The sequence below is a fragment of the Chanodichthys erythropterus genome, chromosome 13 (assembly GCF_024489055.1).
Source record: "Chanodichthys erythropterus isolate Z2021 chromosome 13, ASM2448905v1, whole genome shotgun sequence".
Classification (NCBI taxonomy): Eukaryota; Metazoa; Chordata; class Actinopteri; order Cypriniformes; family Xenocyprididae; genus Chanodichthys; species Chanodichthys erythropterus.
Genome location: NC_090233.1, coordinates 36,356,285 through 36,379,128, shown reverse-complemented (window position 1 = coordinate 36,379,128; position 22,844 = coordinate 36,356,285). Strand labels below are relative to the sequence as shown.

At 35.3% G+C, this 22,844-nt stretch overlaps 1 protein-coding gene across 22 annotated transcripts in view; it reads right to left on the bottom strand.

The window, feature by feature from the left end:
* The window catches only part of camk2b1 (calcium/calmodulin-dependent protein kinase (CaM kinase) II beta 1), a 90,950-nt gene that overhangs the window by 64,083 nt on the left and 4,023 nt on the right, over positions 1 to 22,844 (bottom strand). For 20 of the 22 annotated variants that reach the window (XR_010896879.1, XM_067406152.1, XM_067406171.1 and 17 more), the window contains exons 3-6: positions 16,087 to 16,146; positions 15,909 to 15,963; positions 13,941 to 14,006; positions 6,861 to 6,933 (exon numbers count right to left, since the gene is read on the bottom strand). Coding sequence is in view for 20 of the 22 variants with exons in the window: in XM_067406152.1 (XP_067262253.1) it covers positions 6,861 to 6,933; positions 13,941 to 14,006; positions 15,909 to 15,963; positions 16,087 to 16,146 (254 nt within the window). In the remaining 2 variants the exon portion in view is untranslated. Of the gene's footprint in view, positions 1 to 6,860; positions 10,746 to 13,940; positions 14,007 to 15,908; positions 15,964 to 16,086; positions 16,147 to 22,844 lie in introns of those variants that run through there. The other 2 variants (XM_067406179.1, XM_067406169.1) reach the window with 2 other exon arrangements.

The following is a 22,844-nucleotide window of genomic DNA, read 5'->3' as shown; positions in this document are numbered from 1 at the left end:
ATCCACCCACTATTTTTTTTTTATAATCCCCATAAATCAAAAGTAGTAAAATACACTGTTGCACATTTCCCCCTACTGAAATGCCCTGTTGCATTCTAAAAGTTGTAACTTCTAGAACCGGAGTCTCTCCATCAGTGTCCGACTCCGCTTCGAACAATGTAAGGCTGAACGCCGCTACTGACAATTTCTGTTATTTTGGCTGTGTGAGATTCTCCAGTTTTGTTGTCGCTGGAGTATCTGAAGCACAAGCTGTAAAGGCTCTGCCCTCCTCTGGAAAAGGGGGCGGGGAGCAGCAACTCATTTTCATTTAAAGGTACACACATGAAAACAATGTGTTTTTGCTTACACCAAATAGGGGCAAATTGGACAAGCTATAATAAATGATCTGTGGGGTATTTTGAGCTAAAACTTCACAGACACATCCTGGAGACACCTGAGACTTATATTACATCTTGTAAAAAGGAGCATAATAGGTCCCCTTTAAGGCGTTTACATGACCTAGCATATTCATGTACAGTATGTAAACATACTTAATACAGAACTGCAATATATTAGACAAAATACAAAGTATTTCAATGTTTTCAATTACAAAGACATGTCACTAAGTGCATTTCATCTACAACATTACAGCAGCCTCTATACCCACTGGATTCTGCTAATTGCTGCTTGCAGCTCTACTCTTCTCCTTCTCTCTAGGGCAGTAAAAGGGGGTCTCAGAAATTAAACCTTTATAAGGTAAATCATACGTAACTATTCAGTCTTTGATGAATATAGTGACATGAGACTGTAATGTGATTGCAGATTAAGTGCATGTTAAGAAGTGTAGGACACATGCACATACACGCATGTGAGCTGGTTGCCAAGAGACCCAAGAATGTTGCTATGCACGTGTATAGCCTACGCCAGGACGAAACCTCAGGAATAATGGTTTTGGCATTTAACAGCCCAAAACCAGATCCGACATCCAAGTGATAATACACTCAGTGTCAGTGAGGTTCGGTGGTAGAGGAAAAGGCTAAATCAGCTGTGTAAATCAATTAATTTTGTAAATGGCTCTCTAGGTCAAAGCTATTCTAATATACAGCACATACCTTGATTCAAATCATATAATGGTGGAAGAAAAATCCCCAAGATGGGGGGTGTTATAGCTGTTCAACAATCACACAGCACATGGAGGGTTTGCAAGCTAAAGTGAGAGAGAGCAGTGTTTGAAGGTCACGCGATATGGTGTGACTGAATGATATAAACTAAAGCTACATATTTACTTATACTACTGTACCATTCAAACGATTGGGGTCAGTAAGTAAGTAATACTTTATTCAGCAAGGACGCATTAAATTGATCAAAAGATTGAAAATAAAGACATTTAATGTTACAAAAGCTTTATATTTCAAATAAATTCTTGACAAAATCCTGACCAAAAGAAAAAAAAAAAAAAGGTTTCCACAAAAAGCAGCACAACCACTGAAGACTGGAATAAGTTATTTTAAACTTTAATAATATTTCACAATATTCCTGTTTTTCTGTATTTTTTTGATCAAATAAATGCAGCCTTAGTGAGCATAAAAGACTTTCAAAAACATTTAGGAATCTGATCCATAACTTTTGAAATATTGTGTATTACCAAGCATCAAAAAGGCAATTATTTCAATAGAATTTTATATTTTTTCTGAACAATGAAATGCCTTACAGCTAATTATACAGATAATATAGAGTTAAGAAATCTAAAGAAAAGTTAAAATTGTTATATTAACATGTAAAAGATTTTGCTGTCAGGCTTCAGAGTTTGTGCCATTTGCATAAAAGCTGTAAGACTATTATGCATAGGATAAATGTTTAATTTTTTTTCTTTTGGATTCGAGCTTTGCTTCTGACACTGTCAATAAAGTTATTTTAGTCATTCCAATTAGCATTAACTAGACCCATTATCTAAAACAATTTGCAAATTTACCATCAAATTTAAATTAAAACAATTTTAATCGGCAAAAAAACACATACTGGAAAATGACTTTGTCATTCTGTTCTGCCCTACAACGGCAAAACACAGTATAAATTATTAGAATTACATAAAACTATTTAAAGCAATCTTAATGACCATATTTAATCTTTAATACAGCACTTTGAACTGCATTCCCAGTAGGGTCAGTGCTGCATAAATAAGGTTATAGCTGTGATTATTATTATCCATGTGCAGTGTGCACTGCATGAGTTTACTGGCATGTGTGTAAAGTTCTGGCATGGCAGTAAAGTTCAGGGCTGTAAATTAAAGTGCTGCATTTGCTTTCTAAATGTCTCCCATTAAAAGACCATGGAGCCTGACATATGGTCACCGCAAGTGTAAGACAGAATGTTTCTGAATAAACCCATTTCTGAGAGTGAATCTGTCTGTTTACTCTGCCTTTAAACATATGAACGCATATAGGGATATTTATAAAAAAAAAAAAAAAAAACATGTACGGTTTTGTGCATTCATCAGTGCATGTACGTGTGTGTGTTTCTTCACACCTCCCACAGTGTCAGCTGCTGATCATGGCTGGTCTGCATGAGAAGATGTGTATATGAGTATGTGATTTTGTGTGTGTTGGGGTGAGACAGGAAGTGTCACTGTGTTTCAGCACAAAATCTCCACTCGAAAGAACTGCTGTGGACATTAAAATTTCTAAAAATGTACTGAAAATCACTGTTCTGCACTTTCTATTATTAGCTTTGCTTCCTGTACTAATATCACTAAATGTTACAGTCTTCTCCCACGCTTCATAAGCTAGAGAAGCAATTTAATGGCTAACTTTTATTCTCAAGGAAAAAAAAAATTCTCCCAAATAATTCTGCAAACTACTTTATACATGGAACCCTCTCATCTGGTACTTTATGGTAGTTTTCATAAACACTTGTCTTCATGTCAAATTTATTCAAAAACAACATATATAATCAAGTAAATAAGCTCCTCTCTAGTGTTTATTTATAGCTAACTAACGAACTGTGCAGACTGAGGTTAATGCAACATTAAGTGATGTTGCTCACAAGCAGTTTTATTGACGTCTTCCCAAGAGTGAAACACTGAGCGATTAAATGAGACATTTCGGTAAGTTGTACTGTATCTTTCAACATACGTTTTGATGTTCATGCATGTTTTTTGGAGTTATAACTTGTATTAAAGTGGAAGAAAAGACTTGAACTGAGCTGCTACAGTGATCTGTCCCATCAGATTTAAGAGCATCAAAATGCCATTTCTTGTTTGAATTTAGTGATAAAATGGACAGAATTTGAAAGCTGAGAATTTGTTTCTTATCTCAAGTAACAAAGCACAAAGCTCTTTGCAATTACTGGATGAGAGACGTGCAATAAATAATATTTAGTGGAAAAAAGCATGGACCTGGCAACCCTGGTTTGAACTATTTTTTAACAGTTAATGTGTTATTGTCACGTTAACTTGCCCTAAATTCAACACAAGAGAGATTTTCTTCACACATATGAGTTGCAGTCTGAACACGTTTTTCCGCCCCCTTTTGATTGATAGGATATAATTGGCCCTGATCATCTGTTGTTTTTAAACAATTATATTGTTATATTAATAATAACAATAAATAAATCCTAAAATATTAGCAAATCTAAAAATATTATACTTGTGAAATTACAGTAAAACCTACCATTGTTTCAAGTAAGATAATGACTGGTAGTTCATGATACTGTTAATCATTTAAGTACTAAAAAGACTACAGAAACTGAGAAGCAGCAACATGAAGCGCATGTGAAATGATCCTCTACTCCGCTTTAAAACCAGTTACAGCGGGAAATAAACTAAATGAACAACCGGAGGTACATTAAAAGATAAAGTACAACTTACTGAAATCCTCATGTAAATTGCTCAATCAGGGTTTCAACCACAGAAAGACGTCAATAAAACAGCTTGTAAACAATGTCAAGTAATGTCATATTAACCACAGAAAAACCATATTCAGTGACCATAAACTGGTTAGTCAGCAAGAAAAATTAACTCTAGAGAGGAGCATTTAGCTAAATATTTGTACCATATTCCTTATTCATTATAATTTTTAATGTTCTTCAATATTTAATGCATGTTTGAATAAATCTATCAAGCTTTTATGACAGCCACCATTTAAATGTTTTTATTTCAAAAAATGAATTGGAGTAGAAATATAATTATGTTACTTATAATTAAGTTAGTATTGTAACTTTATTTTTATAAAAACTTCCTTAATTAGTGTAATTTAAGTGCTTGTAGACAAATCAGGTCATTTTAACCTTCAATATTGTAATAAGGTAGTACAAACTGACTCCATGTATAGTTTACAGCATTACAGTATCTCACAGAAGTGAGTACACCCCTCACATTTTTGTAAATATTTTATTATGTCTTTTTATGTGATAACACTGAAGAAATGACACTTTGCTACAATGTAAAGTAGTGAGTGTACAGCTTGTATAATAGTGTAAATTTGCTGTCCCCTCAAAATAACTCAACACACAGCCATTAATGTCTAAACCGCTGGCCACAAAAGTGAGTACACCCCTAAGTGAAAATGTCCAAATTGGGCCCAAAGTGTCAATATTTTGTGTGGCCACCATTATTTTCCAGCACTGCCTTAACCCTCTTGGGCACGGAGTTCACCAGAGCTTCACAGGTTGCCACTGGAGTCTTCTTCCACTCCTCCATGAAGACATCATGGAGCTGGTGGAAGTTAGAGACCTTGCGCTCCTCCACCTTCTGTTTGAGGATGCCCCACAGATGCTCAATAGGGTTTAGGTCTGGAGACATGCTTGTCCAGTCCATCACCTTTACCCTCAGCCTCTTTAGCAAGGCAGTGGTCGTCTTGGAGCTGTGTCTGGGGTCGTTATCATGTTGGAATGCCATCCTGCAGCCCCTGCCATCTTTATGTAGAGCAACAATTCTTTTTTTCAGATCCTTAGAGAGTTCTTTGCCATGAGGTGCCATGTTGAACTTCCAGTGACCAGTATGTGAGAGTGAGAGCAATAACACCAAATTTAACACACCTGCTCCACATTCACACCTGAGACCTTGTAACACTAATGAGTCACATGACACCAGGGAGAGAAAATGGCTAATTGGGCCCAATTTGGACATTTTCACTTAGGGGTGTACTCACTTTTGTGGCCAGCGGTTTAGACATTAATGGCTGTGTGTTGAGTTATTTTGAGGGGACAGCAAATTTACACTGTTACACAAGCTGTACACTCACTACTTTACATCATAGCAAAGTGTCATTTCTTCAGTGTTGTCACATGAAAAGATATAATAAAATATTTACAAAAATGTGAAGGGTGTACTCACTTCTGTGAGATACTGAAGCAGAGAGATTTTTCCTTGAGAAAATTTGCCATGTACTGTACCTGATACAGTATATATCCAAAATAATCCATATCAAATCAAATTGAATCAGAATCAAATCGAATCGCAAGCTTGTGAATAGAATTCAAAACGAATCATGAAATTAGTGTCAATACCCAGCCCTATTATATACAATAATATAGAAGTGCAAAAAGCCATATGAAATCTACATGTTCTGCATGTCTGTGTGAATGAGTGGCGCAGTTTCGTCTAGTACACACATACTAAAGCATGCGTGATCCTTTCGGTGTTTTCAGTGTCTGCCGTCTCACTATATGAGGACATGAACTTGAACAACTTCATATCCAGAGCTGCTCTGAGAGTTCACTTCATAGCATCTGACTATTTCTTTTGATAAAAAAATTGGATACACACAGAAACTCAAAGGTCTTCGCTTCAACTTGAAGAAATCATGACATTAATTATATCACTATTGTACAATAGAATGTACTTCTGAAAAGTAACAATAATAATAATAATAAAAATAGTAATAATAACGTTATTTTTAATTACTTAAGATTACTTTTAAGAAATATCACACAATATTTCATGTTTTAATTGCAGCACTTAGTTTGCCAAAAAATATTAAAGGAATTGTTCAAATTTCATTACATTTCAAAGATTAATTAAATTGATAAAGTTTTTAATGCATTCATTTGATTACAACCAGTTTTTTTTTAAAGAAATTTATATTAAATCATAAAACACAGAATCCAGAAAATTAAAACAGACACAGAATTTCAGGAGAAAAAAAAAACATTTCATAGGACATTATCATTGTTAAAAATGTAATAAATTATAAATTTAAGAATTCAATTGATTATACATTATTTTTTGCTTTTATTAAAATTTAATTAAACCATTAAAATGGAATGCAGAAAAATGAAACAAAAAAAATAAAATGGATTTCATAGGGCTCTACTACCTCAATCAAATGTTTACCCAGCATTTTTGACACAGAAAACAAGGTACGAATACTCTAACATACAGTAATTTAAGAATGTTTATACAAATAAGCACTATGAAACTTTGAATACACAGTAACAGAATTTAAATATAATTTAAGGGATAGTTCTGTTATCTTTTACTCACCCTTATGTCATTCCAAATATGTTTGACTTACTTTCTTCTGTCAAGAAGGTTTGGACCAACATGAGTGTGAGTAAATGAATTTGTATTTTTGGGTGAACTGTCCCTTTAAAAGTAAGTCAAAGAATCAAGAAATAGAAATAAAAATAAAAAAACAAAAAAAATATCCATAACACCTTAAAAGTTTTGATCATCTGAACAACAGCATCAAGCTAAAGATCAAGCGCAAGAAGTAAGGTTTCGGGAGGTTTGGGAAGGCAGTCAATGGATTAGGGGAAGCCCATGATGCCATACACATAAAAACAGACAGACAAGACAGGCTACAACTACAGACACACAGACAGGAGCAAGCAGGGGCAAACAGACAGGCCATTTACAGGCAGTGTGTGAGCTACATACTGACCTTCAGGTCCCTGTGCACTATGTCATGTTGGTGAATATGATGGACACTGTCTAGAATCTGATGCATACAGTGACTGTGAAGACAAAACGGAAGAAAAGAAAAAGGAGAGGGGGGGGTGAGAGGTAGGGGAGATGTGAGGATGGATAGAGTGAAATCAAACGATTGATGGAGTGATGGCAGTGCATTGAACAAAAGGAGCAGAGATGACAGAGAAAGCAAGGTGACAGGTGGAATGATCGATACACAAGAGATGGGAAGAGTGATGTAAAAGAGGAGAGGGAAGAGAGGGAGATGAAAATGATGATTAAAAGGGTGAATGGTGGAAGTGAAGAGACAGAACCATTTAGACATGAGACACACAACCATAAACAACAAGAACAACATCAGAGAGAAAGAGAGAGAGAGAGTAGAAGGGAAGTGAGGAGAAACAGGTGTAGAGAGTGAGCGTGTGTGTGTTAAATGTGAGAATAAATGTGGGTGTGGGGATTTACAACAATATATAATGTCTTTGAAGAACAAGTACACACACACACAAACACCATATATTTGGGTTTGGGATCAGTAAGATGTATAATTATTATTATTATTTTTTTTTTTTGAAAAAAGTCCCTTATACTCACCAAGGCTGCATTTATTTGATCAAAAATACAGTAAATATTTAAACTGATAATTTTCTATTTTAATTTGTTTCAAAATATAATTTATTCCTGTGATGGCAAAACGGAATTTTCAACATCATTACTCCAGTCTTCAGTGTCACATGATCCTTCAGAATTCATTCTAATATGCTGATTTGGTGCTCAAGAAATATTAACATTTACATTTAATAATTTAGCAGACGCATTTATCCAAAGCAACTTACAAATGAGAATAACAATAGAAGCAATCAAATCAACAATAGGGCAACAAAATGCAATTACTGTGACTAGTCCCAGTTAGTCTAGCACATGATGTTTTTCTTTTTACAATAATAAAAGATACATTCAAAATGTAATAGAATAATAAGTGGCAGTATTAACGGGTCAAGTGTTAATGAAAAAGATGCGTCTTTAGCCGTTTCTTGAAAGCCTCTAGGGTTGAGTTTGGCAGGTCATTCCACCAGCAGGGAACAGTCCAGGTAAAGGTCTGTCAAAGTGATTTTGTGTCTCTTTGGGATGGCATCACAAGGCGACATTCACTTGCAGAACGCAAGCTTCTGGAGGGCACATAAGTCTGAAGTAGTGAGTTTAGGTATAGAGGTACAGAGCCAGTGATTGTTCTGTAGACATTATTATCAACAGTTAATATTTTTTTCAGGATTCTTTGATAAATAGAAAATTCAAAAGAAAACATTTATTTGAAATAAAATATTTTGTAACATTATAAATGTCTTTAATCTCATATTTGATCAATGTAATGCATTCTTGCTTAATAAATAATTTTTTAAAAGAAAAAAATCTTACTGCCCCCAAACGATAGAGTATATTTATACCTTACCCAACATAATTTTTCACTATCCAGTGTTTTTATATATATGTGTTTTTGCCTACCTGCTCAGGGGAGTAACTCGAGTACTCAGATAGATTTTTAAAATTGATCTGATCAAAACTGTGAGTGGGCAAAATTCAATCAACACTATGTTTCAACCAGACAAAATGTGACAAGTTTCCAGTGATTTTTTTTTTCTGTCCACACTGAATGTGAAACTGCTACATGATGTAACACAATTACAGAAATTTAAGGAAATTTTTGATGTTTATACCTTGGTCTGTTTAAATACTTGATTCTGATTGGCTGGAAGGTGTGCAGTAAAACCGTTTAATGTACAGGTAGTTCCAGTCTGTTTGATTACAGATTGAAATTAATCCACCACTATAAACATTGGTACCTATAGTAACACAGTTACGCTTGCAAACTGAGACATATATGAAAGCATTTATTTAGGTAGGCTAAACGGATGATTTTTGCATATCGTTTCATTTGTATGGTGAATATGGCAATTTTGAGAAATGGGCCCAGGCACAAGATGAAATGGAAGACTTGGAGAAGACGTTGAATGACAAAAAGCGGCACAAAGAATTAACACCGGCAGAGCTAGATAGAAGACGACAAAGATGAGGTCAATACGAAAAAGACAACTAAATGGGCAGTTAACACTTTCAGTGACTTTTTGCGCCAAAGACAGAACAATTGTGATGTCGAGACCTACTCTGCTTCTCTTTTAAATGAGACATTGTGGGAGTTTTATGCCTCTGTTCAGTCTACCGCTGGACGTGAATACAGTGTTTCAAATTTGATGTGTCTCAGAGCAGGTATAAACCGTGATTTCTTTTCTTTTTTTTTTTGGTATTGTTTTCATTTAATTTAAGTGTCTTTATACTTCCGCTTCGCGTCGGGTGGTTCTTCGCCTCTACGTCGTGCATTAAAATCCTTTAATGCATGGCTAGCCGTGGATTATACCTTACTCAATGTATGGTTATGACAAGTGCTGGGCAGTAAACCGGTTTCAATTTCGAGACCAATATGTATTTTTCAAAAACCGACAAACCGGTGTGTAGCTGAAACAGCTGCTGTATCTATTCAATGGCCATGAAGTGCTGTGTAGAGTGTATAGAGAGCAGACTTCTATTAACTGCATTCTTACACTAATGGAATCAACTATTGAAATCTGAAGTCTGTATGAATGAGTGCCGCAGTTTCGTCTAAACGTCAAACGTAGCCTACTTCTCATTAATTTCTCATTAATTAAATTAATGTGATTACATTTTAAACTAAATTGTTAGATTTATGAACAGATTTGATAAAATGTTTTAATTAATTTTTATTTGTCCTTACAATGTTTATATAATATATATTCCCTGTACTCCTGACAGTAAAATATGCAAAAATAAAGGTCCAGAGAAAAGAACCGTGATATACAGTGAAACCGCAGGAAAAAAAAAAAAAAAAATATGTGATACAGATTTTTGGTCAAACCACCCAGCACTAGTTATGAAAGGCAAGACTTTAGACTAGTGAGATTTCACAGTAGGGATGCACTGAAATTAAGTTTTGGGCCGAAACCGAAAATTCTGGATGCACTTGGCTGAAAACTGAAACTGAAAATTACTTTTTTTAAAATAATTATTCATTTCATATTTTAAATTCATTTTTTGTATAATTGTATTATTATTATACTTTTTAATTAAATTCAATCATTTTACTCAATCTGATTTTAAAAAATACAAGCCAATAGAATAAAATAACCACACTTTCATTTAGTTCTATGCAAGAGAATGAGATTTAACAGATTTATTTTTTGACAACTTATCAAAATAAAGTATAGTCCTACAAAGCTATTATTATCAGAACACATGAGCAGACAGCAGGGAGTGGATCAGTGATTGAGAGGGTAGCTTCATTTTACCAGCGTTACCCAGCATGGCTATACCACACCATGTTACAGCACAGTAGGGCTATTGTAATCAGAAACAAACATTTCATGTGGGCATGTTATTTAAACGGACGTTGCTTTTCCGGTGAGCGTGAGTGGTACATGTGTGGAGCGTTTGTGCTGTGAGCAACTGAGCAGAGAGCGCACACATGGAGCGGAACACTGAGCACAGTGCAAACACAGAGAGAAACATTTTGAGCCGAGAACGCAGCGCACACGGAGCGGAACATAGAGCAGTCGTTTCGGAGTTGTTCATCTTCGGATGTAGAGCCGCTTGCAAAGTTACAAAACATGCTGTGCAAGAGTGAAACCTGATCGCTGAACATGGAGGAGTGGGGCAGGGCAGCATGTTTTCAGCTTATATTTTCGTCTTATATTTTTGGCCAAAAACTGAAAAAGGCATTTTCGGCTGATAATTTTCGGCGACCAAAATTTTGGTGCAGCCTTATTTCAACTAATCAGCACAACACCACAGAAATACAAACCAATCAGTGTCAATCAGTCCACTGTCACGTCTGGTTAGGACAAAAACATAGAATTTAAAGGAAGAACATCACAATATATACAAATATATATATATATACAAATATATATATATATATATATATATATATATATATATATATATATATATATATATATATATATATATATTCTTTAGTTTTACCATATATACGGTAAAACTATAGATCTATAGAAACTACAAATGTTTTAACAGACTAGCTTGACAAACAAAATGAATAAGAGATGAATAGTGAAGTTTATTACATTGTTATTACATTGTTAGCTAACTGCATTCTCTAAATTGTAATGTTGACATGCACTCTCTGTAAAGCTGCTTTGAAACGATATGTATCGTGAAAAGCGCTATACAAATAAATGAATTGAATTGAAGTCCTTCATCTGCTTTCAATCACTAAAACTTGGGTCAGTTTCTTTTCACATTAGTGTCATACTCTCTTTCTGTCACACATCCAACAACAAGAGCCATAACACAGCGGTGAAGGTGTCAGTGACACCCTCACACACAGAATGAGAGAGCTAGAATATCCGAATAAATGAGAGAAGGCAGACAGAAAGAGAGACAGGTGGAGAAAGGAGGGGAGAAAAATGAGGCCCTAATTATGTGTGTTAATTGGAGCCCTAGTTTCTCCCTCTCTCTGAGGAGGCAGGGGGCAGCGCACGGCTGCAGGGCTTCACAAGAAGAGGGGCATTTAGAGTGAAAGAGAGAACAACAGAGATGGAAAGAATGGAAAAAGAGAAAGAGAGCGAGAGGAGGGACAGACAGCAGGTGGCTGGAAGCAGGTCAGCAGGAGATGAGCACTAGAGAGGAAACTGCATCCACTCCCACAAAAGACACACAGAAACATTTGATTTCTCCATCACCTTTACAACTTTATAATGATTATAGTGGGAAATAATAATCCACTTCTAAGTGATATTTCTGATAATGAACATTTATGAATAAATGTAATAATTATTATTTAATATAAAAACAATGACATTTATTTTATATTATTATTATTGTTGTTTTTGTTGTGTCTGAAGTGTAGGTTGTATAAAAGCAATATCACCCTCACAATTGTGCTGTGATAACCTGCATTTTATTTGAAAAGGATATCTAGGGAATGGAAGCTAGCACTTGATTCAGACAGACACCGTTATCGGCCTATAATTTCATCTCAAGAGGCCTCTCTGTGCTTTATATAAACCTATTTTAAGAGCCCCTGTGCAATATACTACAGTACATGTAATTGCAGTAATTACAGTGTAAACATCATGCAAGTACACTTTAAAAATGTAAACTGCCCTTTAGCTCAGCTAAAGTGTAATGCGGTAACTAACAGCTGGGCACAAGAGCACATTGCTCAACTTTAATAGCTGTGACAGATCAAGACAGTGAGACTCAGTAACTGTGGTTTATATTGAACTGGCAACCCTTAATAACAATTGTATTAGGGATGTGTACAAGTAATCGACTAGTTGAGTACTCGTTTTGCACAGAACTGTTGACAATTAAATGCTGCACTTAAATTACAAATATATGTATTTTTTTTAATTTATTTATTTTTTATTTATTTATTTTTATTTATATAAAATGTATGTACATTTTATTTATTTTATATTTTTATAATACTCACTAAAAATGTTGACAATTTTGGATTCAGTTAATTTTTTTAAGAAAAAACTTTTGTTCAGCAAGGACACATTAAATTGACCAAAAATGACAGTAAAGACTTTTACATTGTTACAAAACAAACTATTTCAAATTAAAGCTGTTTTTTAACTTTCTATTTTTCAGGAACCTGTAAATGTATCACATTTTTCACAAAATACTAAGTAGTACATCTGAGACACTGAAGACTGAAGTAATGATGCTGAAAATTCAGCTTTGCCAACACAGGAATAAATTACACTTTAAAATATATTCAAAAGAAAACATTCAACAATTATTTAAAATTGTAATAATATTTCACAATATTACATATATTTACTGTATTTGAATCAAATAAATGCAGACTTTTCAAAACGTCTTATATATTTAGATAAAAAAATTAAATATATACTATATATTTACACTAATTTTATCTAATATGTAAAACATATGGTTTTTAAATGTGTATATATATATATGTATATATATATACACAGCTATGGAAAAAATTAAGAGACAACTTAACATTGATTTCTAAACTTGGAGTGGTCTCTTAATTTTTTCCATAGCTGTATATACACACACACACATACATACATATAGTATATACACATACTCACACATACATTTGTCAAATGTTACATGTGCACTAACCTAAAAGAAACCTGAGGTTTAGTGTTAAGGTAAAAATGGTGGTAGTTTATGTATCATCTCTTGCAGGGTTTAAACTTTTATCACTTTTACCAGTTACCAGGCCAGACATTTAACTGCTATGCTATGCCACACCCATCCACACTAACAATACTATGTCTCAAGCACTGGATCAAAAAACCCCACAAGAGACTGCCCAAATGAATGTGTTACACACACCCACAGGATGCACACAGCAAAGTCAGCATGAATTGCATATATGGGCTGCACCACAGAGGTGATAATGCTCAGGACTAACACCTTTAACTACATACTGCAAACCCTGGTATCTAGCACACGACCACACACTCACACACTGTGGATCTGTAGGGGATAACCAAAAAATTGTCTGCAGGAAGGCTGTGTCCGTGTTTGAGCAGGTGTTTGTGTATGAGAGGGAGAGAGACATAATGCATGATGAAAGGACAGAGATAGATCAGTGGAAAAAGATATATCTAGACAAAACACACAACAGCAACACTCTAGAATTGTTCTAAGGCACTTTATATAGTTCACACAAAGCACCTGAACTACACACAACAGCATACAGTTCATTTCCTCAAACAATGTTAGTGTCCAGTTCTGTCGTGCCACCTTTTTAGGCAAAAGGTCATATTTCACCCTAGTGTGTGTGCTGGACAAAGAGAAAGATCTGTGTGTTGCACTGTGGTAGATGCTATTTCAAATAGCACCTCCAAATGCAAAACAAGTGAATATGTATGTGGTGGTACTGGGTGCAACAAGCTAGGGCCAATGAGAGAGGACAGGAAAGGGTAGAAGAGAGGCACAGAGAAACGGAAAACATTAAGAAAAGCATTCTTACCTGGCATCTGCTTCACTGTAGTACTCTCTGGCTACAATGTCCTCAAACAGTTCACCTCCAGTCACCCTAAAACACAGGAAACAAGTTCACCCTGGCTTTTTGATCATTCAAACAGAATTCCTGTCCTTGTGCACGTCTCTTCCTCAAGCTCAGTTTCCATGGAGATGTGAATCCAATGCAAAAAGTCTCAGGAAAGCCAGAACTGTGAAAACCAAAGATTCTCAAAGACGCCGTGCTTTTGGGGAGGCATTAAAATTTTTTGATTATACCCCATCTGATAACACTGTATTTTTAATGAAGATACTACAATATAAAACTTTATAATGCGTTATATGCATAATGATTACGAATACACTGATGTATTGGCCAATAAAAGCAATTATTTTCACTAACGAACGATTATATAACAGGAGGTGGGAAAATGTGTCTGACAGCAACTCATACTGTCGAAGTTAATGTGACAATGTTAAACTGTTAAAAAAATATATTAAAGCAGACTCTATTTGACCCTATGAATCACCTATAGTTCAAGCCAGGGTTGCCAGGTCAGTGGTTTTTCCTTACACCAAACATGTTTTGTGCTTTGTTATTTTGATAAGAAATTCTGCCCATTTTATCAAGAAAATCAAATGGTGTTAGATGCTCTTAAATGTGATGGGACAGATTTCTGTAGGAGCTCAGTTCAAGTGACAGTAAAGAGCAAGAGTTTGCAGAAAAGACGTCAATATGAGAACAATATGCCACTTGTTGCATTTACCTCAGGAAAGTTATCCAATGTTTAGTTAGCTATAAAAACACTAGAGAGGAGCTTATTTACTGTTAATTATATATGTATGTTTGAATAAATTTGTCATGAAGACAAGTGTTTATAAAAAAAACTACCTTATGTGCAAATGAGTTGTATACAAACATTGCAGTTTTTATTTGAGTCTAATTATTTCTGAGAATGAATAGCAGTTGAATATAATAGTTTGGGCTCTGTTGTTAATTTTAACCTCTAATATTATAGTAATCTAGTACCAAATGAGAGGGTACATCATTAGTTGGTAGAGTTTTTTTTTCCTCAAAGAAATCGAACTATCGGTACCGATCGGCAGATATTCTGAATAATTGGCTATCGGTAATAATCGGCATTGGTGGAGAAATTCAGTATCGGTGCATCTCATTATAATTATTACACGTATTATCAACATGTTTTAGTTCACTTGTTGCAAATTATAGGTCATGAAGCTCATGTATTCTTAAAGGGATAGTTCACAAAAAATATGGCTTTTGAAGACTTGGAATACAAAACACAAGTGTTGTTTTGGTTAACAAAAACTAAAAATATTAAAAGTTTTCAGTACCTGAAATAAAGCTGGAACAAAATAAACTTGAAAATGAAATTAAATCAAAACTGAATTAAAAAAAAAAAAAGCTAAATAGAAATATTTTTTTAAAAAACTAATAAAATTGACAAAGGACCATAACAAATGGCTAAATCTTAAACTAAAATTTAAAAGTGCAGCTTTGTTTTAATCCTTTTAGGAGTTTGGCAGCCACTGGTTACTATCCACTTTCATCAGAAAAGCAGAAAATCCTCTTGGGAAGCACCTACTTATGAATTTTAAAAATCATAATTACAACGTGATGTACATTCAAGCAATTTTGGTCAGAATATAATAAATGTGTTGGCCAATTGTAAGACCTTTCTATGATCAATAACAATTTATGGGGTGCATGTGTGCTCATCTCTTAAATACGTTCAAACATGACTTGAAGGCAGAAGTACTCCATTCGCATTCATAGTGTTGTGAGCAGATGATGAGAGCATTTTTTATTTTTGCGTGAATTATCCCTTTAACAGTGCAGAAAGGCACATAGCATATGAGGGATGAATCATTTTAAGATGCGTTGTTCCTCAAGTCAAAGCTAATTTGATGACGGGAAACGGAGGAACATTCTGACAGGAAGTATAATGACACTTACAAATCAAACAGTAGGTAGTGGAACCCCTCCTCTGATATACTGTCATGCAGACGAACTAAAACAGAAAAGGAGAAAGGAAATGAGGTTTTATTGTGGCTGTAGGAACCAAAATCACACAACATCTATCTAAATAATGTAATTTTTTTTCCATTATAAGTTGTGGGGGTAAAAAGCTCACCAATATTGGGGTGTTTCAGCAGACGACAGATTCGAGCTTCTCGTTCGAGCTTCTGATGGTCTGAGGGACAAAAACAGAAACACATAGGACGTGTTGAGCAGATTTTTTATTTTGTATTAAATAGATCTTTCTTTTGAGATCTGTTAAATATAACCTAACTATAAAAATAAGCTAAAATGAACATGTGCAATTAATTAACAATATCTGTCATCGATACATATCCAATACTGACTGATGCAATAATAAAAACCTCTACATTAGTCCATAACTGACATGGTACCAAAATACAGTGCATCCTTACCCAAGAGCAATTCACATATTGTGAATTACTGGGTAGAATTAAAAAAAAAAAAAAAGCTTCAAAATAAACAAAATTTCAAAAATGTCACAGTGGTCATAGCTCCAATATAGATACAGAGTTACAGGCCATGTTTTCATTAGAATTGGCATCATCACATACCTGATATGCCATTATGTTGTTTTTTTTGATTACATCATTATTATTTCCTGTGTCAAGTGTTGAGCATTTGGCACAAAAACATGAAAGGAGGCAGCAATCACAAACATTAAGCTTGTCACAGTTGCGCTAAATCAACGTCCCAGATCTCATTTAGTCTTGATAAAAAGATCAGTGCAGCCCAGAAATGAGGGTGGCTAGATAGAGACTCAACACAATGTTTTACTTCAGAATGTCCAGATTAGATTTAAGGTTCAGACAGTGAAAGCCATGCTAATATCTAATCTATATTTCTCCCGAATGTCACCTAAGCCTGACCTCAGCCATCTGTGTGTCTATATCTATGTCTCATATATATCTATATGTAATTCTACAAACCTCTCGATATAAGCCCTGGTTATTGAAGAGCACCCAACTGGCCCATCTGGACACAGAACGCACTGCCTAGGCTGTTGATTACAATAATGAGGATGCTAATGATGATGATGTGCTACTGAAAAAGGGGAATAAATGCTTGATGCTTGAGAAAATCAACAGACAGCACTAAAACCCCATCAAGCCCCAGATGGATTAGGCCAATACAAAACATATGTCTTAAGCGTATGATTCATGCTTTAGAAGGGCGTCTAATGTCTCACCAAACTGATAGCAGCATAAAAAGCCTCAAGACGCATGAGAAAAATTAAACCCAACAGCAACAGGCAATTAATATTCAGCTTTGCCTAATGACAAACATGGCTGAAGGCGACATCAACAATTTAATTAATTAAATGTTAAATGTTTTTAACAGCAGTATCTAGTTAATTGCGTACATTGTGCAACACTAACTGGGGTATAATGGAACCTTGCGAAATTGCAACACTGGGCATTTAGGTCTGCAAAATTTCACAACTAATTTTTGATGTAGTAAGTGAAAGTTTTGAATTCACAACATAATTCAACCAGCAAGGATACAGTCATGAAAACTTCTATTTGACTATTTAAATGCTATTATAAACATTCACATCAAAGTACCTAATTTAAAAATATATAATTTAATATAATATATAATATTACATTTACAAATTCACCATAGTTCAGAAAAGCTAGGTTGCATATACGATGGTCCCAAACATGATCTAGACATTTGTCACAAAAAAAAAAAAAAGAAATAAAAAAAGAATGTCATTGCATGACTGCACGAAATATCAAACCAAAGTGGCAAATAAATGATGGCAGAACTAATTTCATTTTACTGAACCATTTTTCTAGTGACTTTTCCACTGATTGACAACCCCAAATATCTATTATCTACACATACACAAATTACATACATACAAATATCACAAATATCAATCTATTGTTCTAAAAAAATAATAAAAAATACATTTTTTGCTTGAAAAATGTGAGACATGGATTGATCCTTTGTTATGTAATGCATAGACATTCATGCATTTTTAAGTGCACCTTAAGTGTCATAATATTTTTTGCAGGGACCAAATGTATAAACAAAATTTGTCATCTGACCTTTATCTGAAATTTATTCGAATCGACGCTCAAGGTCACACAGTGGAGTTCCATATGAAGAGCCAATTAGCCTGTATGTTTTATTTTTCATTTGATCATGTTCCACCTTTATTTATTGTTCAATATTGCACTGTCCCTATTCTCACCCTTGCCATATTTTATCATTTAATGGCTTGGCACTGCCTCGTCTTACTCATACTAACCCGTAAAACAGACACAAGCTTCTTGATTGGCTACTAGCCGGGTCTGGAATCCTGCCCCCTTTTTGTCTGTCACTGATGTGCGTTGACCTTAAGCTCAGCTGCTGTGCATTCTCTGAGTTACACACATACTTATGAAGCTGTACGCCAACACCAAACACTGTCAACCCAGCTATGGAGCTCCGCTCTACCTAATGAGGTCCCTCCAACTAAAATGGTCTTTGTGTACAAAATTTAAATAAAAACTTTAAATCACAACACACTTCATTTCTGAGCCAAAGTATCTACTTTAAAGGTGACCTATTATGTCCCTTTTTTACAAGATGTATTATAAGTATCAGATGTCCCCAGAATGTGTCTGTGAAGTTTTAGCTCAAAATACCCCACAGATCATTTTAATTATACCATGTTGTAAATGCCCATTTGAATGTAAGGAGAAACAAAGGAAAAGCTGTTTTCATGTATGTGTCTTTAAATGCAAATGAGCTGCTGCTCCACACCCTGCTTTCCAGAAGAGGGCGGAGACTGTAAAAACTTGTGCCTTGGATACTCTGCTAAAAACGAACAAAACATCTGTTTGGTTTTGATAATCATCTCTGTCGCGGCCATGCTCACATGACATTGCAGTTCATGAAAATTAATTGTTTGCATGTGTTTAAACAGTTTAAACCTCTGATATATGGTTGTCTGAGTGCACACATCCGAAGCATGTGCAAAGAAAGCTGGCTGTCAGAGGGCACGTTCTGTGAGTATTAAAGGTGCCCTAGAATCAAAAATTGAAATTACCTTGGCATAGTTGAATAACAAGGGTTCAGTACATGGAAATGACATAAAGTGAGTCTCAAACACCATTGTTTCCTCCTTCTTATGTAAATCTCATTTGTTTAAAAGACAGGCGAATCTCAACATAACACGACTGTTACGTAACAGTCGGGATCATTAATATGTACGCCCCCAATATTTGCATATGCCAGCTCATGTTCAAGCATTAGACAAGGGCAGGACGTCTGGATGTGCACAGCTGAATCATCAGACTTGGTAAGCAAGCAAGAACAATAGCGAAAAATGGCAGATGGAGCAATAATAACTGACATGATCCATGATAACATGATATTTTTAGTGATATTTGTAAATTGTCTTTCTAAATGTTTCATTAGTATGTTGCTAAATGATGTTTTATTAACAAAATTCGGGAGGAGCAAGTTCAGATAATTAACCTAATTAGCACAGGTGGAGAGCATTCAGTTAATCAACTCAACCAATGTCAAAAGGTATAAATTCAGCAGAGTGACTTCTGTTCATCTGAGAGTTTATCAGCATCCCTCCTCCACCCCATCTCCTCACTTATAATTCTATCTACTTTTACCACACCGAGGGCAGTACTCTGGGTTCAGGCCAAAATTCCGAGCTCGGAGCCCTCTCCCCGGACAGCACGCCAAATACGCATAACTTTACTCTATTTAATTATATGGATATGTGAACTCGTGAATGTACTGTTAAATGTGGTTAAAGTTACCATCGTTTCTTACTGTATTCACGGCGACAAGAGAGTCGTCGCTATTTTCATTTTTAAACACTTGCAGTCTGTATAATGCACAAACAACTTCATTTTTTATAAATCTCTCCAACAGTGTGTAATGTTAGCTTTAGCCCGTTAGCCACGGAACACTGTCAAACTCATTCAGAAACAAATGTAAACATCCAAATAAATACTATACTCACATGATCCGAAGCATGCATGCAGCATGCATGACGAACATCTTGTAAAGATCCATTTGAGGGTTATATTAGCTGTGTGAACTTTGTAAATGCACTGTATTATAGTCGAGAGCTCAGGGAGGCAGGGAGTGAGAGATTTAAAGGGGCCACAGCCTGAATCGGTGCATAGTTAATGATGCCCCAAAATAGGCAGTTAAAAAAATTTATTAAAAAAATCTACGGGGTATTTTGAGCTGAAACTTCACAGACACATTCAGGGGACACCTTAGACTTATATTACATCTTGTAAAAACTGGTTCTAGGGCACCTTTAAACAGGTTTCTCTAACACGTTTTACTGTACTTAAACTGTCAAATACTCACAAGATTATCTCAAAAACATGCCAAGCTCACAAACACAGCCGGTTATGCCTGTGAACGTAAACAGCATGGAAAGAAATCACATGTGTAATTTAGATCTGTGTGTTGTTTTTTTGCGCAAACATTATTCTCGTCGTTTCATAACATTAAGGTTGAACCACTGTAGTCACATGGACTATTTTAACGATGTCTTTACCTTTCTGGGCCTTGAAAGTGGTAATTGTGTTGCAGTGTATCGGAGGCCAGATAGCTCACAGATTTCATCAAAAATATCCTAATTTGTGTTCTGAAGATGAACAAAGGTCTTATGGGTTTGAAGTGATGAGGGTGAGTACTTAATGACAGAATTTTCATTTTTGTCTGAACTAACCCTTTAAAGTTGGCATAAAATGGAAATTAATCTGTTTTCTAAATGCATGTTATTGATCTTACTGTGAACGATTCCATGTATGTTTCATTTTTTTCTTTTGGACCTTGTAATTTTTAATCAAAATCCAATTAAACATTAGACATCTCTCGTGATGTACAGTATGCCGGACTTCTCTAATCACTTATGCCAAGTTTACACTACAGGATTTTAAGCCCGATTTAAGCCCGTTTTTGCAAGTTAATGAGCTCGCCGACAGGTCGGGCTGTAATCTGGGGAAAATCAGCGGGTGATCAGCACTCGCCAATCTTTATGTGTGAACTACTCAATGACACATCAAAGAGGCTCGTTGACGTGCCGCTGACGCCAGACAAATATCTAGCATGCTAAATATCTGGAGCTGTCTGCCGACTCGATATCCAGTGGTGTCACGTGTCGCGACGCAACAGCCAATGAAATATACACTGATGTCTTTGGAAGCAGCAATAACAATCCATTCAAATATAATTTTCTGATGTTTATTCATATCAAATACACATTGTGTAAGTAACTATAAAGCTCACTCACTCTATTGTTCTCCCAGTTATATATGTTTTTTAAATGAAAAAACACTCACTTGCCCATATTTGAGAATCAGAATATCAGATAGTTGATGACATGGTGAGAAAAGCAATACATCTATCATACAGTGTGGCTGGCTGGCTGCGGTGTGTCACGTGACAAGCATGACGGGTCGTCGTGGAAACAATAAGGGAAACGTTCTAAAATAATAGTCACCTTAACTCTGGGAGGTCAACCAGAATGTTTTAAACTATGTGTTACTTACGGTTATTTTAAATTTGATTAAATTTAATTCAAAATTTAATCTAATTTCCTCCCAACCTCCATTTTCATATAAAGTCGTTGGGTGACAGTTGTCATCAGCTCATGTAGTGTGTAACCTCCCGTTGCAGATCATTTACGTAGTGTCACGTAGTGTGAACACAACAGCAAGTCATGTAGTCTGAACAGCACAGCGATCTGCTGACGTTTAAAGTCCTGTAGTGTAAACTTGGCATTAGTCTGCTTAAACCCCACCCCTTATTACAACAATTCCCTTCAAGTTCACATTCAGCAGATCTGCCTCCATCCAATCAAAAACATACAATACATAAAATACGTTTCTACTTCTACACTAGTGACAATATGCTAAAAAAACCCTTCAACATGATTTACACAATGACGCCCATCTAAACATGTATGGATATAGCTGTGACGCTATAAAGATTAAAAAAAAAAAAAAAAAAAGTGACACATTAAACTGTACAAGTGAAGAGCAGCATGCTAAAAATATAAAAACTTTTTGTGGAAAAATGTAGATAAACTAGTAGACTAGTTCATTGTTGGATGACTAGACTATCATTATGACGCATCATGATTTGTGCATTTTGCAAGGGTTATGAAGATCATCTCTCTGGATCATATGAGAGTCTTGTGCTCCAGGCATTTAACTATGCTTGTTCTCTCCCTCTTTTTCACATGCACACACACACAGCTGCCAAGAGCCAAAGGTGCCTTCACTGTCAGCTCTCTCTTTATGCATCTTTCTCTCCAAGTCATTCATGATGATTCCTTCCCCCTCTCTCTCTCCCTCTCTCTCCCACTCATTCTCTTTCTGTATATCTAGGTCACATTTCCTCTCTCATGCCCACCCTCCTTCTAACCCCTTGACAGATCATATTGTTCCTCTCTCCTCAGAGTAAATCTCAGCCTAAAGACAGTCACTCCAAATCTACATGACCCACCGCAGCGCCATCTTTTGTCAAATGCATGTCAAATCCAACACTGTGAACATTTATCATCCTTGCTTTTTGTGACAAAATGCTACAATAACACAAATCTACAATAAAAGAAAAGGGCTAAGTTGACAATAGAAATAATAAGAAAAGCTCATCAAATCAAAAAATAACAGAATTCAATTATTGGGTGGGACTTTTTTGGTTTTGTGGTAAACTTTGACCTGGATAGGTTTATAATGACCAGTCTTGTCTGCATCAGGAAATTTAACCAAGATGTCTTTCCTTCAAAGAAAAAAAAAAAAAATCTACATTCCCAACCTTAATTTGATTTCCTCTAACCACACAATCAGACAGCAATGTGTTTCTCCACAC